At 51.5% G+C, this 19,627-nt stretch overlaps 3 protein-coding genes across 14 annotated transcripts; 2 read left to right on the top strand and 1 right to left on the bottom strand.

Annotated features, from left to right (window-relative positions):
- Positions 1-79: 79 nt before the first annotated feature.
- GTPBP8 (GTP binding protein 8) lies at positions 80-9,650 on the top strand. Of its 7 annotated transcripts, none has more exons than XR_015704432.1 (7): positions 80-439; positions 765-863; positions 1,340-1,470; positions 1,826-1,925; positions 2,347-2,465; positions 2,919-5,100; positions 5,928-6,501. XR_015704432.1 is itself a non-coding variant. In XM_087755892.1 (7 exons), exons 1-6 carry the CDS (start codon positions 158-160, stop codon positions 3,001-3,003), a joined length of 816 nt encoding a protein of 271 aa, XP_087612018.1. In that variant the 5' UTR covers positions 80-157; the 3' UTR covers positions 3,004-3,045; positions 9,520-9,650. The 7 variants fall into 7 exon arrangements, 5 of the variants coding, with proteins under 5 accessions (XP_087612018.1, XP_087612019.1, XP_087612020.1 ...); XR_015704431.1 differs by having other exon boundaries at positions 5,897-6,501; XM_087755892.1 differs by lacking the exon at positions 5,928-6,501 and adding an exon at positions 9,520-9,650 and having other exon boundaries at positions 2,919-3,045.
- RMP64 (ribonuclease MRP subunit p64) lies at positions 7,053-19,595 on the bottom strand. Of its 5 annotated transcripts, none has more exons than XR_015704427.1 (9): positions 19,005-19,595; positions 17,793-17,869; positions 17,552-17,683; positions 17,130-17,207; positions 15,843-16,204; positions 15,053-15,114; positions 14,431-14,681; positions 7,903-8,028; positions 7,053-7,192 (listed from the first exon to the last, which is right to left on the bottom strand). XR_015704427.1 is itself a non-coding variant. In XM_087755875.1 (9 exons), the coding sequence occupies exons 1-9, from the start codon at positions 19,093-19,095 to the stop codon at positions 13,573-13,575; spliced, it is 1,785 nt and encodes a 594-aa protein (XP_087612001.1). In that variant the 5' UTR covers positions 19,096-19,219; the 3' UTR covers positions 12,734-13,572. The 5 variants fall into 5 exon arrangements, 4 of the variants coding, with proteins under 4 accessions (XP_087612003.1, XP_087612001.1, XP_087612002.1 ...); XM_087755875.1 differs by lacking the exons at positions 7,053-7,192; positions 7,903-8,028 and adding exons at positions 12,734-13,969; positions 18,500-18,834 and having other exon boundaries at positions 19,005-19,219; XM_087755876.1 differs by lacking the exons at positions 7,053-7,192; positions 7,903-8,028 and adding exons at positions 12,734-13,969; positions 18,680-18,834 and having other exon boundaries at positions 19,005-19,219.
- TAF13 (TATA-box binding protein associated factor 13) lies at positions 10,208-12,582 on the top strand. Of its 2 annotated transcripts, XM_087755895.1 has the most exons (5): positions 10,233-10,274; positions 10,405-10,483; positions 10,564-10,698; positions 10,934-11,031; positions 11,942-12,582. In XM_087755895.1, exons 1-5 carry the CDS (start codon positions 10,248-10,250, stop codon positions 12,110-12,112), a joined length of 510 nt encoding a protein of 169 aa, XP_087612021.1. In that variant the 5' UTR covers positions 10,233-10,247; the 3' UTR covers positions 12,113-12,582. The 2 variants fall into 2 exon arrangements, with proteins under 2 accessions (XP_087612022.1, XP_087612021.1); XM_087755896.1 differs by lacking the exon at positions 10,564-10,698 and having other exon boundaries at positions 10,208-10,274.
- Positions 19,596-19,627: the final 32 nt, after the last annotated feature.

Here is a 19,627-nt window from a genome sequence, read left to right as displayed (position 1 = left end):
CCCCGGGCTGGGGCCGGCTCCGGCAAGGGCCCGGCAGCGGGCCCTGACACCCCCGGGCCGCGCGGGGGCAGCCGCGGGCCGCGCCCCGCCCCGCCCCGCGCCCGCCGCCTTCCGGGCCGCGGCCGGGGTCGGGGCCGGGGCCGCGGCCGCGATCGCGATGGTGCTGCCGCGGGCGGGCCGGTCGCCGCCGCCGCTGGCCGCTCTGTCCCAGGTGCTGCGGCTGGAGCGGAGCCGCCGCGACGGCGTCGTGTTCCCGCTGCAGAAGCTGGCGCGGTGCCTGGCTCCCGGCGTCGACACGGTGCCGTTCCGCCTCTTCCAGCCCGGCCTGGCCGCCCTCCAGCGCGCCGAGGCGCTCTTCAGGTCCGGCCGCGGCCACCCCATCGACTACGTGAGCTCCGCCGTCCGCACGGACCATGCCCCGCCGCCGGCCCTGCCCGAGGTCCGCCCTGCAGCCGGGGCCGGGCGGGACCGCAGCCCCGAGCCGCGGGAGATGAGCGGGGGTTGGCAGCGTTGGTGCAGCCCCGGGGGCGGCGCGGTCCGAGCGCCGGGCGGGGCGTTTCGCCGTGCCGCGCTGAAGCCGTTCGAGTGCTGTTGCTGCCGGCGGTGGGGTCCCTGGCCGCGGCGGCCCTGTCCCCAGGCGCTGGCGGCGGAGGCTGGCGAACGAGCGGGACTGGGGGCGGCAGGAGGGGTGCCCCTGCCCAGCCGCGCTGGGGGAGCGGAGGTGGGCAGGTGTAGGAGTGCTCTCTCTGCCTCTCCTGCTGCAGGTGTGCTTCATCGGCCGAAGCAACGTGGGGAAATCGTCTTTAATCCGCGCCTTGTTTTCACTGTCTCCAGAAGTGGAGGTCAGAGTGTCCAAAACTCCGGTGAGTGACATTTTTAACGTCCCTCCCTCTCGGTGCCAACCCAGAGGGGACGAGCTCTGGGGTGACTTGAAGCGGCAGGAGAACGTGCCGGCCGTGGTGGCCACCAGCTCACGGCTGGCACAGGCCTTGCTCCAGCAGAGGGAAAGGCGGAGAGAGCCCAGCTTAGCCCTTCAGCCAGGGCTGGCACGTGTGCCAGAGAGAAGAGTCGTACGGGCTGAGCAGACGTGCCCTGAATCCCTTTGGGAAGAACCGAGCACGGAGACCCGTAAACGTATTTTTAGCCTGTTTTAAGGATAGAGCCACATAGGATCGCTACAAGCGTAGGAAACCAGGCAGCTTAAGGCAGCAGCAGCATTTTTGCAGCCTTCTCTGGGGGCGCAGGGTATGGTACAGAGATGTTTGGCGGGGCATCTCCTGCTTAAAGCAACTTTTTAAAACCACCCTTTTCCTTCATCTTGCCTAAATCCTCTCCCCAGGGCCACACCAAGAAGATGAATTTCTTCAAAGTAGGGAAGTCCTTTACTCTGGTGGATATGCCAGGCTACGGCTACCGTGCCCCGCAAGACTTTGTGGAGATGGTGGAGGCCTATCTGCAGGAACGGCGCAAGTAAGGGACTTAACTGTGCCTCCCCAGAGCAGCGAAAGCCAGACGCCTATGTACAGTGTCACGCGATCAGGTGAAAAACTACAGGAGGGCTGGTTACCTCCAGTGGTAGTGTTGATTAGCCCTGATGGCATCTCCCCGGGAACCTCTGTGGTGTCACTCATTCGTGCTTAGACAGATCCAAACAGCAGAAAAGGTTGAGGTGCTGCTCCGCGCTGACCCTCAGCTCCCACGCGTGGCTTTTCTTGGCTCTTCCTATCCCCAGATCCTGTGTTGCTTGTTCTTGCGTGTGAATTTGGAAGTAGCAGAGCAGGCGTGAAATAATGGTGGTGATGACTGTTGCTTGTATTTCTGGCAGCTTGAAGAGGACTTTTCTATTAGTTGATGGTGTAGTAGGACTCCAGAAAACCGATCACATTGCAGTAGAGATGCTGGAAGAGTTTGGGATTCCTTATGTGGTAGGTAAAGCTTCATTCTTGTGTCGGTTATCAGCTACAGATAATCCATAAAGGTGTATGCCCTCTGCCTGAGCTTATGCAAGTTGCCCTACCTAAGCAGTAACCCCCCCACCTTTATTGTTAATAAAATAGGCCTAAAATGTGTTGAGGGGGGCAAGCGGGATTTAAGGGATTTTTTTTCCTTCATTTATTAAGCGGACACTTCTTTTTCAGTGCTCAGCTTGAGGAGCTTGGAAAGGTCCACTCCTTACGCAGGCTATACGAGTGTTTTGGTGAACTGAGTTACACCATTTTTCCCCCTAGATACGAGCCAGAGCTTTCAGCCTGCCTTGCAAGGTGGTCCAAGACTCTTACGGATCTTCCAGGCTAGCAGCAAAATAACCTTTTCCTCTCTTAACCCTCCTGTTCTGGATCCGTGCAGATGGTGTTAACAAAAATTGACCGAGCTTCCAGGGGACTGTTGTTAAAGAACGTACTGGAGATCCAGGAGTTTGTAAAGGAGAGAACTCAGGGATGCTTTCCTCAGCTGTTCCTGGTCAGGTAAAGCTCTGCTCCATTGCTGCCGTTCCCTTTCAGGCGATGATTTGCAGTAGGGCAAACCACCCGAAAGGGGTCTGTCTGCTCTGGAGGTGGCACTGCTCTGCGCCCCAGCGATGGAGGGCGGGCTGCTGGTGGGGAAAGGCCCCTTTCCTCCTTCCCCCTCCTCTGCAAGCCAGCGGAGTTCAGTTCTGGAGGCCGCTCTTCCTTTGGCCTTTCTCCGCGGGGGGCAGCAGTCCCTCTGCCGCGGGCGATCGGGCTTTGCCGATTTGTTTGGCGTTGCGTTAACAGCAGCAAGCTGTAATTGTTTGGGTACGTAGCTGAAGCGCTTCATTTACCAAGGTTGCGCCGCACTGCGGGAGATGTAATTTAACACTGCCAGCGGCCGAGTTTGCTTGTGTGACTCCAAGGCACAGCAGCATCTGGCGCTGAACATCCATGCCTTTGTTTCTGCAGTTCTCTGGAGTTTTCGGGGGTTCACTTGCTGAGGTGTTTTGTAGCCCATGTTACTGGAAACCTGCCTGCTGTAGAGGCCAGCTGAAAAGTCTGGCTCCTGATCTGCTCGGCCCATCCAGAACAAAAGGTACCAAAACTAGAGGTCCGGATTTTTGTTGTAAATAATCCAAGGTACTAGAATTTATTTTTGGATAAACTCGTATACGTTTTTGGATAAATTAATATTTGTAAGGCTAAGCTTTTTTGTTTAATAAATTCATCAATTCAGGAAGTTTGCGCTATGAATGAATCCAGGTTATTACAAAACTCTCTTATAAAGCCTACATGATTGTGCTAAGGAGAAAAAAAACAAAGAGAACCTCCAAAGAGAAGCTAATTTTAATACAGCATTTCTTCTCCCTCCAGCTAAATGTTCAAAAACCTCCCACTGCATGCCTAGCCTCTGCTATATTTAGGGTACTAGAGATAGTCTAGTAATCTCATTAATAAAAAGGCATTTAGTTGAGAAAAGAAAACCTATAGCCCTAACATTAAGCAAACCGTACCTGCCCAGCTGAATTGAGTGATACACAGAGGTTTACTTCTCTCAGATTAGATAGCAGGGGCCAAAAACGAGCGCCTGTGCAACCCGCCTGCTCGAAGGTGATCTAGAGTGGAAATAGCCAACATGTTGTCTGCGAAGGCGTGTTTAGGGCTCCTTGTATGTTTTGCTTTTGTAACTCCTCTGCGTCGTGCGTTCAGTAGGTGCAGCGTGATGGCGTGCCTCGCTTGCGGACATCGAGTTGTCCCTGTTGCGGGTGGGTGAAGGAAAGGACACATCTTCAGTGGGATCTGCTTTTTGATCACTGTTGGCTTAAAACAGTGGAATAAATGACTGACACCTAGGGGAACTCTCTCCTGCACTTTATCGTCTGTCTGTGCTGCATCCACCTTCTGTTTTAAATGCAGCGTGAAGTTCGGCAGCTGCGCTCAGCTGAGTTGCCAGAGATGAGACGCGTTGTCCGTTATCTGCCCCTGTTCTACCCTGGCAGCTGACACACAGTACTGATGTCCTGTACTCTGTAGGGACACTGTAGCAGCTGGCAGAACTGCATCCCACAGCAGCTAAGAGCACCTAAAGCTGGCTCGTTACGAGGCACAGCACTGGGAAAAAAAGGACTGCCATCAACAGCAGTTGTTGTTACAAGAGAATTTAGACCAAAGCTATTAAGTGTCTGTGTCGAACTCTGGCACTCAGCCTTGTCACGTCTTAATGTTGCCAGATGTGCGTATGCAGTTGTCAAAGTTACTTAGGTGAAGTGTTTAAACCTCAAGAAAGGGCAGGCCTTTCGTGAGCCGCTCCGAGGTGTTTCTAGTGTTATGTTTCATTATGGAATTTCTTGTAACTCTCAGACTAGGCACGAGGTGAGGTCTGTTTTTAGCATACATGTAAGAAGTGGGGAGTGTGGGGAATGCAGCAGAAAGATGCGGATCTCTCATTCCCACATCTTAGCAGAGATCAAACCTGTGATTCTCTAATATTTTACCTCCAATCCCAAAGCGTTCCAGAGCAAAGCAGCCCAGAGGATGCTTGATCCTAGGGGGAAGTGCAGTAGTGTGGAACGGGTGCAAGTGAACACTTCAGGAATAATCTTTTCGTAGTACATTAAAACCAGGATCTTCCAAAAGTATCAGACTTGCCAAGGCTGTCTTTTTCAAGGCCTCAGCCTTGACTGGATAGCCTCTGAAAATAAGTCTGTGTATGTAACATGAAGCGCGGTTCTGGTTTTAGTCCCTCTTCAGAACGAAATGCCTTACAGTGCTAGGAAGTCTTTTAGTAACCACTTATTGACCACTTCAATGCATTAAGTATGTCTGGTAAATCCCTTTGTATAAAAAGTGCTTTGAAATGCCAGCAGACTGTGAACTGGACCCCACGATCTTTGTGGGTACGTATAGTTGCCGTGAGGTGTCCTTAGTGGAAGCCACGTGGAGCTGGGTCATACAGTTTCTTACAGCTGTACTAGAAACAGCAGGTACAGTCTTATCCTGAAGAACCAGCTTTACCCCTGGACACGTCTGGGTTTTCTGCCGGATTGGTCCCAAGATCTTCATTCACAAATGCTTCAAATACTGGAATAACTTGCGTTTGGAGGGAACACCGCAGTTGTGTTACATGCAGGAATCGGTGCCCCTGTGACAGGTAAGGCAGTGAATAAAATCAAGTCCTCTCCTTCACTTAACCATTAAAACTTATATTTAAGTGCTTTCATGGGACCGTGCTTTGGGTAAACAGGCGTCTGGCACACCAGCAGACTTTCTTGCCGAGTTCTGAAGGAACACGCTGTGTTGTTGAAGGAGGAACTGCGCTTTCTCAGGCCAGGGACACAAAAGCTTTCCCTTTCTTTTTCCGCAGTGGTGGGGCGGGCAGCATACTGAAGTAGTAGAGATCATTTCAGTTTTAAATGCTTTTGATATCTTAAATTGTTTGCAGTGCATACAGCACACCGCAAGCACCCAGCATTATCTCGTAAAGCTTTGCCTCTTCTGCACCTGGCATTTACAGAAGTGATGTTGAGCACGGGCTTCTATGGAAAAGGCTTTTACTCTCTCCGGCCTTTCAGCAGTACTTTCTCCTTTTTCTTCCTCTACTGGGTCTGGTCTGGTCTCTCACCATACCCCTGGCACTACAAAGCCGGTGTTTTGACGTATTCTTGCAAGAGTCCCCTAGAGTGGCTATAGCATAGAATGCATTTTAGTAGGGACCTTGACCAGACACTACATCAATAATTCTATTAATGTTAATGAAGTAACCTAAACAGGTTTCTTGGGTTACTTTAAAAAAAGCGGGGGGTTAGCAGTTAGACATTTCAGATTTAGCCTCTCTGAGGCATTGACACAGAGAGGCAACATGCACTAAGGCAGAAAGAGCTCTGGTTTACTGTCACTTTGAAGGTTGTTTTGGTGTTGCCTTCTTTCACTCTTTATTTTGTCTAAAGTCTTGCTCCTTGGGCTCGGCACTGTTTTCAGACTGCTCAGAACTAGGATGTGTGGCAGCAGGAGCTCTCCGGTACAGCATGAAACAAATTTTGGATGCCAGACAGAACCTGCCGAGTGTTGAACACAGACAATTCATTCTGCGTTAAGTGGGGTGGCTGCCCGTGAGAAGCAAGATACTGCTCCCTCAACTGTCAAAGTTCCTGGCAAGAGAGGAAACAGCCGTTTTAGCAGCAGCTAATGTTTCCAGCCTGTGTCACTGGCTAATCCTACTCATGCTGAGATTACTTGTGGTACCTGCTTATCCCAGCTATAACGTGGTACTGTATTTCACAGAGAAAGTGCAGCTGTTTCTGTGCAAGCAGGGACAAACCCAGGGAGACGTACAGCTTCTTACATCACTCTCCTGCTTAAGTGTTTTGGAAACAGAGTAAGACCAGAACTCATTTACAGAGGAGGGAGGAATAAGTTGTGGTTTTGTCCCACGCTACGAACAGGACACAAGATGAGAGGAAGGAACAGGACTAAGAAAAGGGAAACTGATCTTGCATTACATCCCAAAATAAAGACGGTTACGTTAATAAATCGAGAGGCTATCGCAGGTGAATTATTAAGAGAAGTCATTGTTGTGGGATTAACCAAAAGGTTTTATTAATCAATGATTCAACGATGATTAGACAGAGGTCAAACACTCTACTACTTCCTACACTTCTAATAATTAAGCTAGCTTGTACACAATGTGCTTTAGATCTAATATGTCATTTACCTCGCCGTAGATACCGGATGCTGGGTACGGGATCTCTCGACCTCGAGGACTAACCCCGAGAGGCATCAAGGGGAGATCGCCACCGTGCAGCCCGCTGCTGTGCAGGAGAGCTCAGTGGGCTGTGATGGCTGCAGATACTTAGAGCATAAAGCGATTGACTTGTCGTCAAACCCCCCTTTGGTGTACATGCAGCTGCGCAACCCCAGCAGCTGTAGTTTCGCCTGGTCCCAGCTCCGGCTGGTACTGTTAACTCCTGATAAGACACGACCTAAATTCCTGAAGTTCCTGAAAAGACAGGGCCTAGCACAACTTCTCAAGGTTTGTACAACAGGGCTGGCTTCACTCGGGCCCACTTGTCGGTGATGCCTGAACCAAAGTACTGTTAATTCCGTCGGAGGGGGCGCACCCCTCACAGAGGCGTGACTTACCCCTACAGCCCTCTATGTAAGAAGCCGCCCTCTCCACCGTATGCTATAGCCAGTCCTGTAACTTCCTTTTATTCTCATCTGACGGGTTCACAGCCAGTTTGTATCTAAAAACAGCACCGATGAAAAGTAAAGTAAGCATCCCTTCCTTACCTGCACAAGTGATCTTGATACTGGGTTTGGTAGCTGCGCTTTGACCTGCTCCTAAGAGCTGGCCACGGCATTAAGCCTGCATGCACAGATTTATTTTAACACTAATTTAATGCTGTCCAAGCACGTGTTGAATACTTGATCTCTAATGGCTTCAGCTATAACTAATCTATTTATAATCATCTCTTATATAAGCACAGAAAACTGTTTTGCTCAATAAAGTAATTACGGAGCAGCTATCAACTGTTTAGCTAAATAGACAGCAGATTTTTTTCAGGGAAGGTGGTAGTTAACATTTTTGTATTCTAATAATCTACGATGGTATTTGTGCACTTTGTGGCAGAGTCACAAAGTTTATACAAGACAGTAAATCTGCCACCTGCACAGACGTAGCTACTTAAACCAGTATTTTCTTTGAAAAACACTCGGAATGATAGAAAACATTATGCCAATAAGCAGTAAGGGGCAGGAGGGGGATAAATCTTAGCGCTATTCTGCTGACGCTGTTCCCCAAGAAGTTATTCTCCCCTGGTTCTTGTGTGATGAACGCAGCGCTGCTGGCCTGTTGCCCTCGCCCCTGGCACAAGTGCAGAATGGGGCGTCCTGGGGTGGCACCAGCCCTGAGCTCCTCGGGGGAGGCTGTTTGGGCTCAAGGCACTGTACTCACTTCCTTGGAGTTCATTCCTTGGCATCCCTCAGTGCTTCACCAAGGCGCTCTCTGGCTCTGCTCTCCAGTGCGTCTCTGTTTCTCTAGCGTCTGCACCTCAGCTGCACCTTCTCCTTCTTCAGCTTCCTAGAGAAAAACATTCGTTGAACCTTGACTTAGCGAGGCATTTATTACACTAAAAGAACGAGCCTCCTACTGGAGACATAACGGATTTTTCTTTAGAAGGAAAAATTTCGTTATGGCAAAGATTTTTCTTAAGGCAAAACCTGACAAAGGTTGTATTTCTCAAGCATCAGCAAAACTAGCTTAACCTTTCACAACAGTTTATGAAGGACGTAAGCTATTGTATGCTTCGGAAGTAGTATTTAACAGGGCAGAACAAACGCGCTCAGACCAGGGCCCACGTAGATTCAGTAGGACTCCAGAACCACAGCTGCCGTTGTGCTCAAAGACAACAGAAAACATTGCGCTGATATTTAGACACTCTTTTTCTTCCAAAAAAACAGAAGGTGTGGGAAACCTAGTACTCGGCCCCCAGCGACAAGAGACATTTCAGAAATTCGAGAACTTGGTGATGGGAAAAATAAAATAAGGAACAATGCCAACAAACCCTGGGCAAGGGCTGGCAGGTGGATCTGTAAGCAAGCCAAGCATGACTATGGTCCGCACGCTGTCAGAAGGTGCTGCTGACAGCTTTGGCCCATGGCAGCCAGTGTGCAGGTGGCCAAAGTATTTACAGCATTGGGATAAGGGAATGGTTTTGGACAATTGTTAAAGACTGTTCTAATAGAAAAATATTTCTTTTATCCCCTCCTTAGTGGCTCCCCAATGTGACTCCCAAGGCATGCTTATGAGACATTTGTTCTAAACCTAGTACTCTAAAGGAGTACTTCTAAGAAGTTCACCACAAATACTACGAGCACAATACGCAACTTAAAAATAATGCAATAAAAATAACAAGAAACATGTCTTTACAGTATTTCAATGTTAAAATTTCTTTAAGAAACACTAACAGGTGTCCAAGCTGATGAGGATAAATCTTGTCCAAGCCTTAGATGTTAAAATACAAAGACAGGCAGATCTCCTTGCAGCTGCAGGTGGGAGCTTAAGCAAAGCGGATGTCATATACCCCAAGTTTAGCAAGCCTTTTCACACTGTCCCGTGCATTATTCTTGCACCCAAATTAGGACGTTACAGTCTGGATAGGTGCACAACTCGATCAGTGAAGGCTGGTTGGATAACCGGGCTCAGAGGGCAGTAGTTAGTGGGTGGTACTCTGCCCGCATGGCAGTTACAAGGGGAATGCTGTAAGGGTCTGTCCTGGGACGCGTCCAGTTTAACACCGTTACAAGTGACGTGGAGGAGGTGCGTTCCTGCCAAATGTGTGCGTGGCACCAAACTGGGGGGAAGAGCTGACGCGCTGGGGTGCAGGGCTGCCGTTCAGAGGGACTTGGGAGAGCTGGAGGAAAGGGCTGACAGCAGCCCTATGAAATTCAACAAGGGCAAGCGCAAGTCTTGCTCAAGGGAAGGAAGAGCCCCTGGCGACCACGCAGGCCAGGGACTGACGGTTTGGGGAAAAAAACACCTTTCTGACCTCGTGGCTGACCCTCTTTTAAGCAGGGCAATGGAGCAGGCACCGCCCGGGTTCCCTTTCAAACCAAATTATCCTGACCTGACAACCCAATAATGGTGAGTGTAACACACAGATGTGGGGAGGGTCACCAAATCCATCTCGGAGTAATTCCTTCGCGCCACAGCTTCAATCTGGAAGAATCGCAGCTTTCTTTGCTGGGGGGAGAGAGGCGGCAGCCCAGCCAGGGAGCCGGGAAGCCCCCCCGTCCGACCCGGCGCTGCCTTCCCGCCATCAAACCGCCCCTCGGGCACGCAGAGCCGGGGCTTGTCCGCACGGGGAAGCGGCTCCACAGCAGGCTGGTTACGGGAGGCAGGGAACGGGAACAAAGCCCAGCAGACCTGCAAAGGACAACTGGACTTTACAGCTCTTCCCCCGCTGAAGAGAACACACCGTGTGAACCACCTCCGGACACCGAAGCCGCCGGAAAGGACGCCGGCCTCGCAGCAGCAACCGCAGTCCCTGCGCCTCAGCGGCCGCCCCCCGGGCGAGGCGGCGGTGCCCTCTCGCCGGCGGAGCAGCCGGTTCCTCGGAGACACCCGCGCGTTCCGGCTTGGCTCGGCGGGGACCGGGCGCCCGGAGAACCCGCCAGGGAGCGGTGCGGCGGGGCGGGGCGGGGCCTCTGCCGCCCCGGAACCCGGCGGCCTCCGCGGCAGGGCGGGCGCGGCTGCGGAAGCGGAAGCCCTTCCGCCCCGCCCGGAAGCGCCCGGCGGCCATGGCTGACGAAGAGGAGGACGCGCCGGTGAGTGGCGGCGGTCGGGGAGGCCGGAGGGGACGCCCGAGCCGGGGCTGGGGGGCGGCGGGAAGGGGCCGGGTCCCGGTCGCGGTCCCTGGGCGCTGACGGCGGCCTCCGCCCCGCTGTACCCGTCTAGTTCGAGGAGGACGCGGAGGAAGCCGGCGGCGGCCTGGACGGCGGGCAAGGCAAGAGGAAGAGGCTGTTCTCCAAAGAACGTGAGTCGGGCCGGGCGCGCCCACGGGTCCCCGCGGCTCTGGCCTCCCCCCAGACACAGCTGAAGCTCGGCTTTCCCTAGGCAAACAGCGGCTTCCATTCGGTGCCCCGACTGCGAGCGCAGGAAGCTGTTGCGTAGATCCCCCCCCCCCAAAAATACTGCTAACGCATCCTCTGAACCTAACCGTGCCAAAAGTCAGCCAGCCTTCAGTATTTGGTAGGCTAAATGCATGTTTAGTCTGTCATCAGACGTGCTTTTCTGTACGTACAGCGCCGGCCTTTGCTGGCTTCTGTCCGCCTGCTCGTTTGCCCTCCGTTGCTCCAGGCCTGCCTTGCCCGAGAGGCGAGGCTGCCGTCCCGCCCCACGGATGCCCGGGCTGGCGAGCTCCGACTCGCCGCCGGCAGCGCCCAGCGGGCGAAAGGAGCCTGACGCCGAGTGTTTCTTTCTGCAGTAAGATGCATGATGTACGGATTTGGGGATGACCAGAACCCTTACACAGAATCGGTGGACATTCTTGAGGACCTGGTAATAGAGTTTATCACAGAAATGGTAAGTCAGCTCTGGACAGCACGGTCAAAACATCCTCGCTAAGACTTCGGCCTCCTGAAGGCCAATACCTCTGACTCAAATACTGCATTATCCCAGGCCCAAAACTCTGATGCTAGTAGGAAAAAGCTGAACTTAAACCTTGCTCTTCCAGGATTACGGCAAAATTCACGCATCTTGCTCCTTGTGGATTTAGAACAGAGTCTGAAGCCCTTAAGTAGCAGTTAGATGAGTATTGGCGGGGAGGGGGGAAAACACGTCCGACTTGGGGGTTCCCTGTGGCATCGCTATACGCGCAGCTGACAAACACCAAGGCTCAGCTGTGAAAGTCTGTCGACTTCTTGTGTGCTCCCGGTGTCTTTACATGGATGGGAACGTAGCTCTGCGCTACAAACGAAACGCGAGCTTCTGGGGCCTGAAGCCATCGCTCTTCCAGACATTTGGGTGCTGTTTGAAAATTTGTTTTGGTTTTTTTTTTTGAAAACAGTTATTCCTACTGTTTGTGGATCCCCTTTTGAAAGGTTGGCCTTGCCTTCCCTCATCAAAATGCCCTAAACTGTCCTGTGGTGCAGGTACTTCACGCTGCTTCCAAGTTCTGCCTGATGCCCGTTGTCTTCAGGCACCCTGCAGGCTGGGTGTCCTACGTGCAAGCTGGCTATAGTTTTGATGTCATTACTCTGACGTGTACGTAGTGGTATGCGCTGGGTGTAAGTGACGAGCAGCTGGGGACAGCAGAGCCACAGTAAGTCCGTGGTTTACTGCAAAGTTCTCGTGTGACTAGGACGGTGGTGCCCAGATCCTGCAATTGCTTACTTTTTGACTATAAAATGACAAGAAATAAAGTGGAATGGAGAGCTTAAAAGAAATTAAGGGGCAAAGGAACCCTCCTAACTTTCTCCTTTCCCTCTAACAGACGCACAAGGCCATGTCAATTGGGCGGCAGGGTCGTGTACAGGTTGAGGACATTGTCTTTCTAATCCGCAAGGACCCCCGGAAGTTTGCCAGAGTTAAAGACCTCCTAACTATGAACGAAGAACTGAAACGAGCCAGAAAGGCCTTTGATGAAGCCAACTACGGATCTTGAGTCTGTGCGCAGGCTGCACTGGGGCATTCGTTACTTGGGCGCCAGCTGCCCAGAAGGAAGGAATGTCGCCTCTGGTGTGTGGAGGGGTTATTCAGCATGGAGGTCACTGCTGGGATGCCTGCCCTCGCTCCCAGCCTTTTCTGAAAAGTATTCAAGCAGTTGAATGTTACCTGATTGTATGTGGGTTATTTAAGTATTTTTATACCGTTTTATGAAATAAGAGCTCTAAAGATTCTTGTAATGGCAGGAGGTCTGTTTGAAGTAGGACTGTGTTGAATCAGATACCTAGAGGGCTAACGATGGGTGATTCTCTACAACGATTTCAGTTACCAGTGGGTGTTCCTGTGACAGGAAGCCTACAAAAGGGATCTTGGTTAACTGCACAAAGTCTTCAAGGCCGAACTACTACCGAAGTTCTGCCCTTTGCTCTGTATATGTTCTTTGAATAAAACATTTTAAGTTTGTGCCCACTCCTCGTAACTAAACTTAAATTGATCCGTTCACACAAGGTGCATAATACAGGGGGTTTGGCGCTTAACTGGCTAAGAAGGTTATTTTTTTCTTCTGCTCTTTTGGTTTTTACCAATATTAAGCCTAGGAAATTGAAGTTAACCTATTCTAGATTTACTTGCACCTACAGCCTTTCCTTACCCCTGCAGAGCACCTGGCCGGTGCTCTACAATAATGCAGATTCCTGTTTTTCATTCTGAGACAACTTTTTCTTAGTATTTCCTGGTGATTCTGATCTTGGAACTTAGTTACAATCAAGAGCCTGGCAGAAAGCACTAACCCCAGTGCTTGTTCTAACATTATTTCATTAATAGGAGTAGCTGTGCCTTACAGTGCCAAGCAGGCAGAAATTCCACTTACGTTAAAAAGATTTCAGGACAGTGAGCAACGTGTTCACTAGTCAGGAGTTTACTGTTTCAGGCCACAGCTGCGCTTTCCCCTGTTTCTGGAGCAGCTCAGAGGCAGTAGGTCCAGGTAACGTCTCATTTCAGGACAAGGATAACAAATGCTGAACAGCGATAATACCGCAAGTCAAGGCCGTCCCCTATACAAGCAGCGCAGAAGGAAGGGTGTAAGACTGCTTCCTCGGAAAGGTGGCAGCAAGGCTTTTGTCCTAAGCAGCAGTAAGTGATCAGCTGTAGCTTCCACTGTGGATTCGACAGCAGCACTTAATTAACACGTGGTCAAGCAACAGAGAAGGGGCACTGAGTAAGGGTGACTCAAAGTCCCTGTTCCTAGACAGGGCTAGGTAAGAGGATGAAGGCGATGCAGCTGTTTTAAAAAAAAAAAAAAAAGCTGTTTTACAAAAACATAATGAACTAGTTGCTGCTTTCTTAGCAGAATTCAGGGTATGAGTTACCAAGACACCATTAGGGTTCTGAGGATTTTACTTAAAAAAAAAAAATAATAATTGGAATGACTTGACCCCTTTCCTCCTTGCAAGTCTGGGGTCAGACACCCATTGCTGCAAAAATAGAATCAATATCCATGTTCTCAGTAGCTTCTTTCCACACAGGGCCAGGGCTTCCTTCCAGCAGCAGCCGCTTCGGAGCCCCTGCTGTGCTCAGTTCGACACAGCCTGTATCAGCACTGGAACGCCCTTCCCGACTCGGAGGCCCCTCCTGGTAAGCTGGGGGGACGAGAGATGCACTGTTCTCACAGACCCCAAAAAGCTCAGAAGGTTTTTGCCCAACAGTCTTCAGAGTTCTCTTCAAGCGGGCGGATGATTTGATCCTCCTTCGACAGAACCGTGCCCCGAGGTACCGCTTCGGCCAGCGCGCGTTTAGTGACCCGTATAGGAGGTATTTACGGACAGATGTTTTGACACAGCACAGTTTTTTCTTCAAGCTTAAGGGGAGGAAGGTGCACAAAACATAACTTTATCAGCTGCTGAAGTGTTATTTCATTTGGGGTTTGGAGAGATTTGGTTATTAGCCTTCTCCATCACGTTCCTTGTCATACCAAGGAGATACAACAGCACCTTGTACAATAGTAGCCAGGGCATTCTGAAGAAAGACAACACCCCTTGCATCGTATAATCATTACCATTAAACATGCACATGATTTAAGTTGCCCTTTCATCCTCCCTCTTAAGTATTTGTGTATTTGTTAGCCTTTTAAATCCTCTCACAAATGACTGAGGCTAAGCAGAATGTTCATGTCAGAGCATCCAGTCACCTGAACTAGTGATCCCGTTTGAGTTCAAATAGAATGGGTGAGACCACTGCGTTTCTCTACACTGTAGCAAAATACATAATATTAAAATGTAAAGCGTCAGATCCGGAAACCCTACACCCATGCAAAATTACCTGCATCCTTGAGCCTCCACGTGGTGCAGCCGGTTGCTTTTCAGCAACTTGTTACGCAGAAAATAAGCTGCTGACTTGAATTTGTTGCCTTTGCACCACAGAATAGCTTTTCTGAGTGCCTCTGACAGTTCCCCGAATGACGTAGCTGTTTGGACCATCTCTACAAGAGATCCAGCATGCTGCGATTTTGCTATACGAGAGGAAAGTGATGCCAACTTTGTTTTAAAAGGTGTTGATGCAATGCTTATACCCTGAAAGAAAGAATAACAGAAATAGATAGTCTTTTAAGAACATGACATGCCTGATCCTCTCTGCTGGAGAGGAGCAGAGCACTGATGTTTTTATGAGAACATTCCTTATTTTCTAAGAAGAAAGTGGAAGAGCAGCCTTGTTTTGTGGAATACAAGAAGAGGCCGGTAACGAGAATTTGTATTCCTGTCTACTCAAATTCCTAAGCAGAAATTAGTAGTGATTTTTCAGTGCAAAGCTTCCATGCTAACTTGGGTTGTTAGACAAGCAAAAATAAGGCAGGGAAAGGGGACATTTTCAATCAGGGATATCATGTTTGGAGTGTTAGGGTCTTTAAAGTTAAAAAAAAAGTGTAAAATGGTACCATACAAACCTCTTGTGTTGGCAGTCTGGATGGTCTAAGTAAGCTCTTCACGTCAAACCCCAGGTGCTTCCCTACAAAGAGAGAGGGGAGTTCCCATTATGAAGTAAAGACAGTTTTAAGTCTTTGCACAGAGACCCTGCAATGCTTTGCCCCGCTGAGCTCTCAGATCTCCTGCTGTCCCAGCAGGCTCACACCTGTACTCCACATTTCCAGGCAAAATCAAGGGGACTACGCTCATCTCGCGTGGCAGCTGGCAGGGGCTGAGGAGGATGCAGAGATTTACAGATGGCTGCAAAGAAGAACTTAATGGGTAAAAGCTTCACGCAAACACCCGGATGCCTGCAGTCACCGGCCACAGCCCCGAGTGCAGGGGAAGGCTGGGGCACAGCCCAGAACCAGCAAGCACAGGATACTCGCATCCTGTACTTACACCCTTATTGACTCTTGTATGGGCTGCAGACAGCGCCCGTAGCTTCCCTCGCTATCCTTGGGCCCCAGCTAGGCAGAAGCAGGAAAATACAAATAACTATTTACAGGACCTGGATACTGCACTCATTACCTGCTTCTCTCCAGGCAGTATCATAACTAAAACAAAACACCTCACAATACTGACATTATCCACAACTTTATACAGGCAAGGGCACATGCAGCATTCTCCTCCTCTTCCAAGGACAGGAGAGGGGAGTTTGTACCAGAACCGCACTCTGGGGGTAGCAGAAGCGCTCGGCTCTGTTGGACCGAAGTTGCGGTCGGTCTCCGAGACGTCAGAAACCAGTAGTGCTGTGGCACAAGGCTTTACCTCTGCTGGCTCTTGTCACCAGAACTGGCTCTCCGATGTCCGCGGGGCACGGGGTGCTACAGTTTTTCACAGCACTCGTGCAGGTGGCAAAATTTCTCTTTTTCCCAACCTCCGACACTGCCTCTGGCATCATTGGGAAGAGCTTCTTCAGCCAGCCAGTAGGTTTTTTTGTTGTAAGCATTCTAGCCTTTTGCTTCTTCACCTCAGAAGAAATGTTAACTCCAAGGAAGTTACTGATATCAGAAGGGAAGGTAAACCCCTTGACATAAGGCATCTGTTGGGTCTGAGATACCAGATGCAGTGATGTCGACAATGTGCCATACAAGGACATGAGGCTCTGCAATACACACCTGTACTGAATCCTGGAGAGAGAAGACAGGAAGGTATGGGGCCTCCTCTAGCAAAACCTCATGCTCACTGAACGACTGCCTTCGGCTCGAGCGGAAGAGCCAATGGAAGAGTTTCCAACTTGCCCTGTCCCTGTTCCCCCTCAAAAGAAGCTTATCTTTTTACACTCCATCACCATGCTTGCCTTAATATTAGTCTGAGCTTTAAGGAACCGCTCAAGATCAGAATGTAGGAGTGACTTGAGTAGTAAATCCCCGGTCAGGAGCCCCTCTGCTTTCCTAGAGCTTTGCTGAGTGCCACACCTGGGACTCATCGGGTTCTTAGGTCACATCCAAATCATTTGACACGAGCTCCTTCCCCAGAAGCAACCTGTACCAACTAAGGACAATGGCGCTAGCACCGATGCCGTACAATCGCCTGCTCTGCTTTACTGGGGAGACACATTTCTTGTGCCAAAGAACGTTTTGCTGAGTTCCTCTGCACAATGCTGTTACTCCTTCAGCTACAGACAGCAGCGACTTTCTCGTACTGAGAGAGACCAAAGCCCCGATTTCCCTGGAAAACTCAGCAGTGTTATAGAACAACTTTATCCCAGCCTCTCCGTTTCAGCATGAGGCAGGACTTACTGCGTGCTGCAAAGAGCACTGGATGTAGTGTTTGTGGCAGGCTGGCATTAACACTGTGATTTTATTAGTGCTACATAAAGTTTGCTATGAACCAAGAACAAAGCCTTCCATAACAGCGTGTAAGAAGTTTCTCTCCGCTTACACAACTCTTCAGGTGCTAGAATCCAGTCCAAAAGGACGGCGGGACCCCCCTCTTCCTCCTCCCAACTGAATAAAGCTCGCTCAGCAGCAAGGCCTAATTACAAGCCCTCCTCCCTGACAGGCACGTCAAACAGACAGACAACAAACAAGACAGACTTTTGAATACACAAACCATAGCCGGCTCAACAACCCCGAAGCCACGGTGTTCAAAAGTATGAATTCTTCCGAGCAGAGATGTTTAACGGACAAGCTGAAGATTACACCAGTTAAGGATTAAAAATAAACAGCAAGTAATGAGACTTGCTGAACGCACCGACTAGAGGCAATTCACAAGGCAATATCCTGGATAATTTGGGAGATGAGTATCCAAACGTTGGGTTGCTCAAGGCCGGAACAGCAGCCAGCCAAAAGCCTGAGGTTGCTACATAATAACTTGAAAATAAGATGTTTGGCTATCAAAGAAACTCCAAGTTGCACGTATGAATTGCACAGTTGAGTCCATCAGCAATAGAGGCCCTACAACAGACCTAGTTTTGGTCTCAGGAGGTGCTGCTGGTGAACTGTAAGAACGTTTTCATGGTGAAAAAAGGATACAGAAAAGCCTTACAGCAACAGTCCAGTAGACGCAGTATGAGCTTGCAACCTCCCAACACCTTCAGAGCCACTGTCTCCAGCATAGGCTGGCTGGGAACTAAGCACTCTGCATGGGCTTGGGGTGTATTTTTCCTGTGGTGACACAAGGATGAGGAGATGGTTATGATCTCGTGTCCCCCTCCCCCTTAGCTCTGCAGACTGAGTTAATGAATAACATAACATATGGGATCGTGACACTTACTTGGGAATCAGTCCTGCCAGAGTTTCAATGCAGCCCACCAAGTTCATTTTCCATAGGCGCTTCAAGCATTGTTCTACCTAGAAAAAAATGAAAACGCCTTTGACTGGTATTTTGAGAGATGGGAGTGCCTTGGTCTAAGAACTGTCACTGCACTAAGTGACACTTTCCCCTTATCAGTTTAACAGCATAAATGGCAGGTTTGTGCGATGGAATGTGCTGGTACGTTCCTATGTCTGCGCTATGATGAATAAGATCCCTTTATCACACTACTGTGAGTATGGAATTAAGCGAAGGGCTGGAGTAGGCCATTGTTAATTGGTGCGGCATGGTTTCCCCAGCTGTATACAATGGCCTTTGGTACTGGCTTTCAAGAACAAAAATGCATAAACAAATCAAGAAGGTAAGAACGGTTCCTGTTGTATTGCAAAAGAGTTATTTGAAGATACTGACAATCCCTTTGCTGGAAAGCTGGTAAGGAGTTCACTTTTCGTCTTAAAACAGAAAGTGCCTAATAGAGTAGCCTAGGATTATTCTTCCCTCCTCCTATTGTTACAATTAATTGAAAATGAAATCCCCGTGTTACTCATCTATTCAAAGGTACGTAATTGTACCTGCTTCAGGCCTCAGCATGAGTTTAAGAGACCGAGTATTGGTTCCACAGGGCTGGAAAGCAGAAATCGCACTGGCCGCAGAGCCAGGAAACCCACCGAACTAAACCGTGAGGAGGCGTAAAGACGACCACAGTACACCCGCTCCAAAATACTTTCTGCACGATGCTCCAGGCACCCAGCCCTACTCCCAGGGCCCTTCAGGGACCGGTGACGGGGGGGCCGGGGCGCAGCGCCCAGCTGCCGGGTACCTGCCGACCGGCGGGGGCTGCTCCTCACCTGCTGCAGGGCCAGGTAGGGCCGGTGCCGGAGCAGCCTGCTGTGGTAGACGTAGAGCACGGCCCGCAGGACGCGTCCCTCGGCGGCCAGGCCCGTCCCCGACAGCCGTTCGCCGGCCGCGTCGCACCGCCGCCGCAGCACCGGCAGCCACCTCACTGCGGGCGGGAGACGGGCACCGCCTCAGCGCCCGCCGCTCCCCCGCGCCCGGGCCGCGCGTCCCCCCGCGGGCCCGCCCCACCAACCGCCGCGGCGCCCGGCAGCGGCTTAAAACCCTGCCCTGCCCTGCCCTGCCCCTCCCGGCCCGGCCCGGCCCGGCGCCCGGGACCTGCAGGGTGCTCGGCCGGCAGGGCCACCGTCGCGCTGCTCGCCGGCCACGGCAGATCCAGCCGGTTCCACGCCGCCTCGGGCGCCGCCATCTTCCCCGCTGTGGAGGCGGCGCCGCGCAGGGCGGGAGGGAGGCCGAACGCGGGCGGGCCCGTGTCGGCGGGGCCCCGGGGCGGGGAGGGGGCGGGCCGGGCCGGGCCGGCGGGCTCCTCCTCGGGGCGGCGGCCGCTGGGCTCCCGGGGCCTGGTGTGCCTGCACCCCTTCCTCGGGCCGCGGAAGGGACGCTGCCGGGCTTCCCCGGGCAGGGCCGAGCCTGGGAGCACAGCCCGGCCCCGCGGGCCCCCAGCGCTGCGGGCGGGAGCGGGAAAGCCCCTCTCGGGGCCCGGCCACGGGCTGATGGCTGGGGCGGGGTGAGGGCCGCGGGGCAGCCCGGGGAACACGGCCCAGCTCGGGGAATACGGCCCAGCCCGGAGCCCCCTGGCTGCGGGGGGCTGCGCGGCCTGTGAGCACCCACCGCAGGGCCCAGCAACGCCAAGGCAGGCGGGTCTGGACGCTTACCCAAGGCCCGGGGCCTGACTCTGACACACTGCATTCCCAAAATGTCATCAGTGAGAAGGGAGAGAA

The sequence above is a fragment of the Nipponia nippon genome, unplaced genomic scaffold (assembly GCF_047370975.1).
Source record: "Nipponia nippon isolate SJK-2023a ecotype South Korea unplaced genomic scaffold, ASM4737097v1 scaffold_2, whole genome shotgun sequence".
NCBI classification, from domain to species: domain Eukaryota; kingdom Metazoa; phylum Chordata; class Aves; order Pelecaniformes; family Threskiornithidae; genus Nipponia; species Nipponia nippon.
Note: the sequence above shows the minus strand (reverse complement) of the source record. Positions and strands in the feature narration are given on the sequence as shown.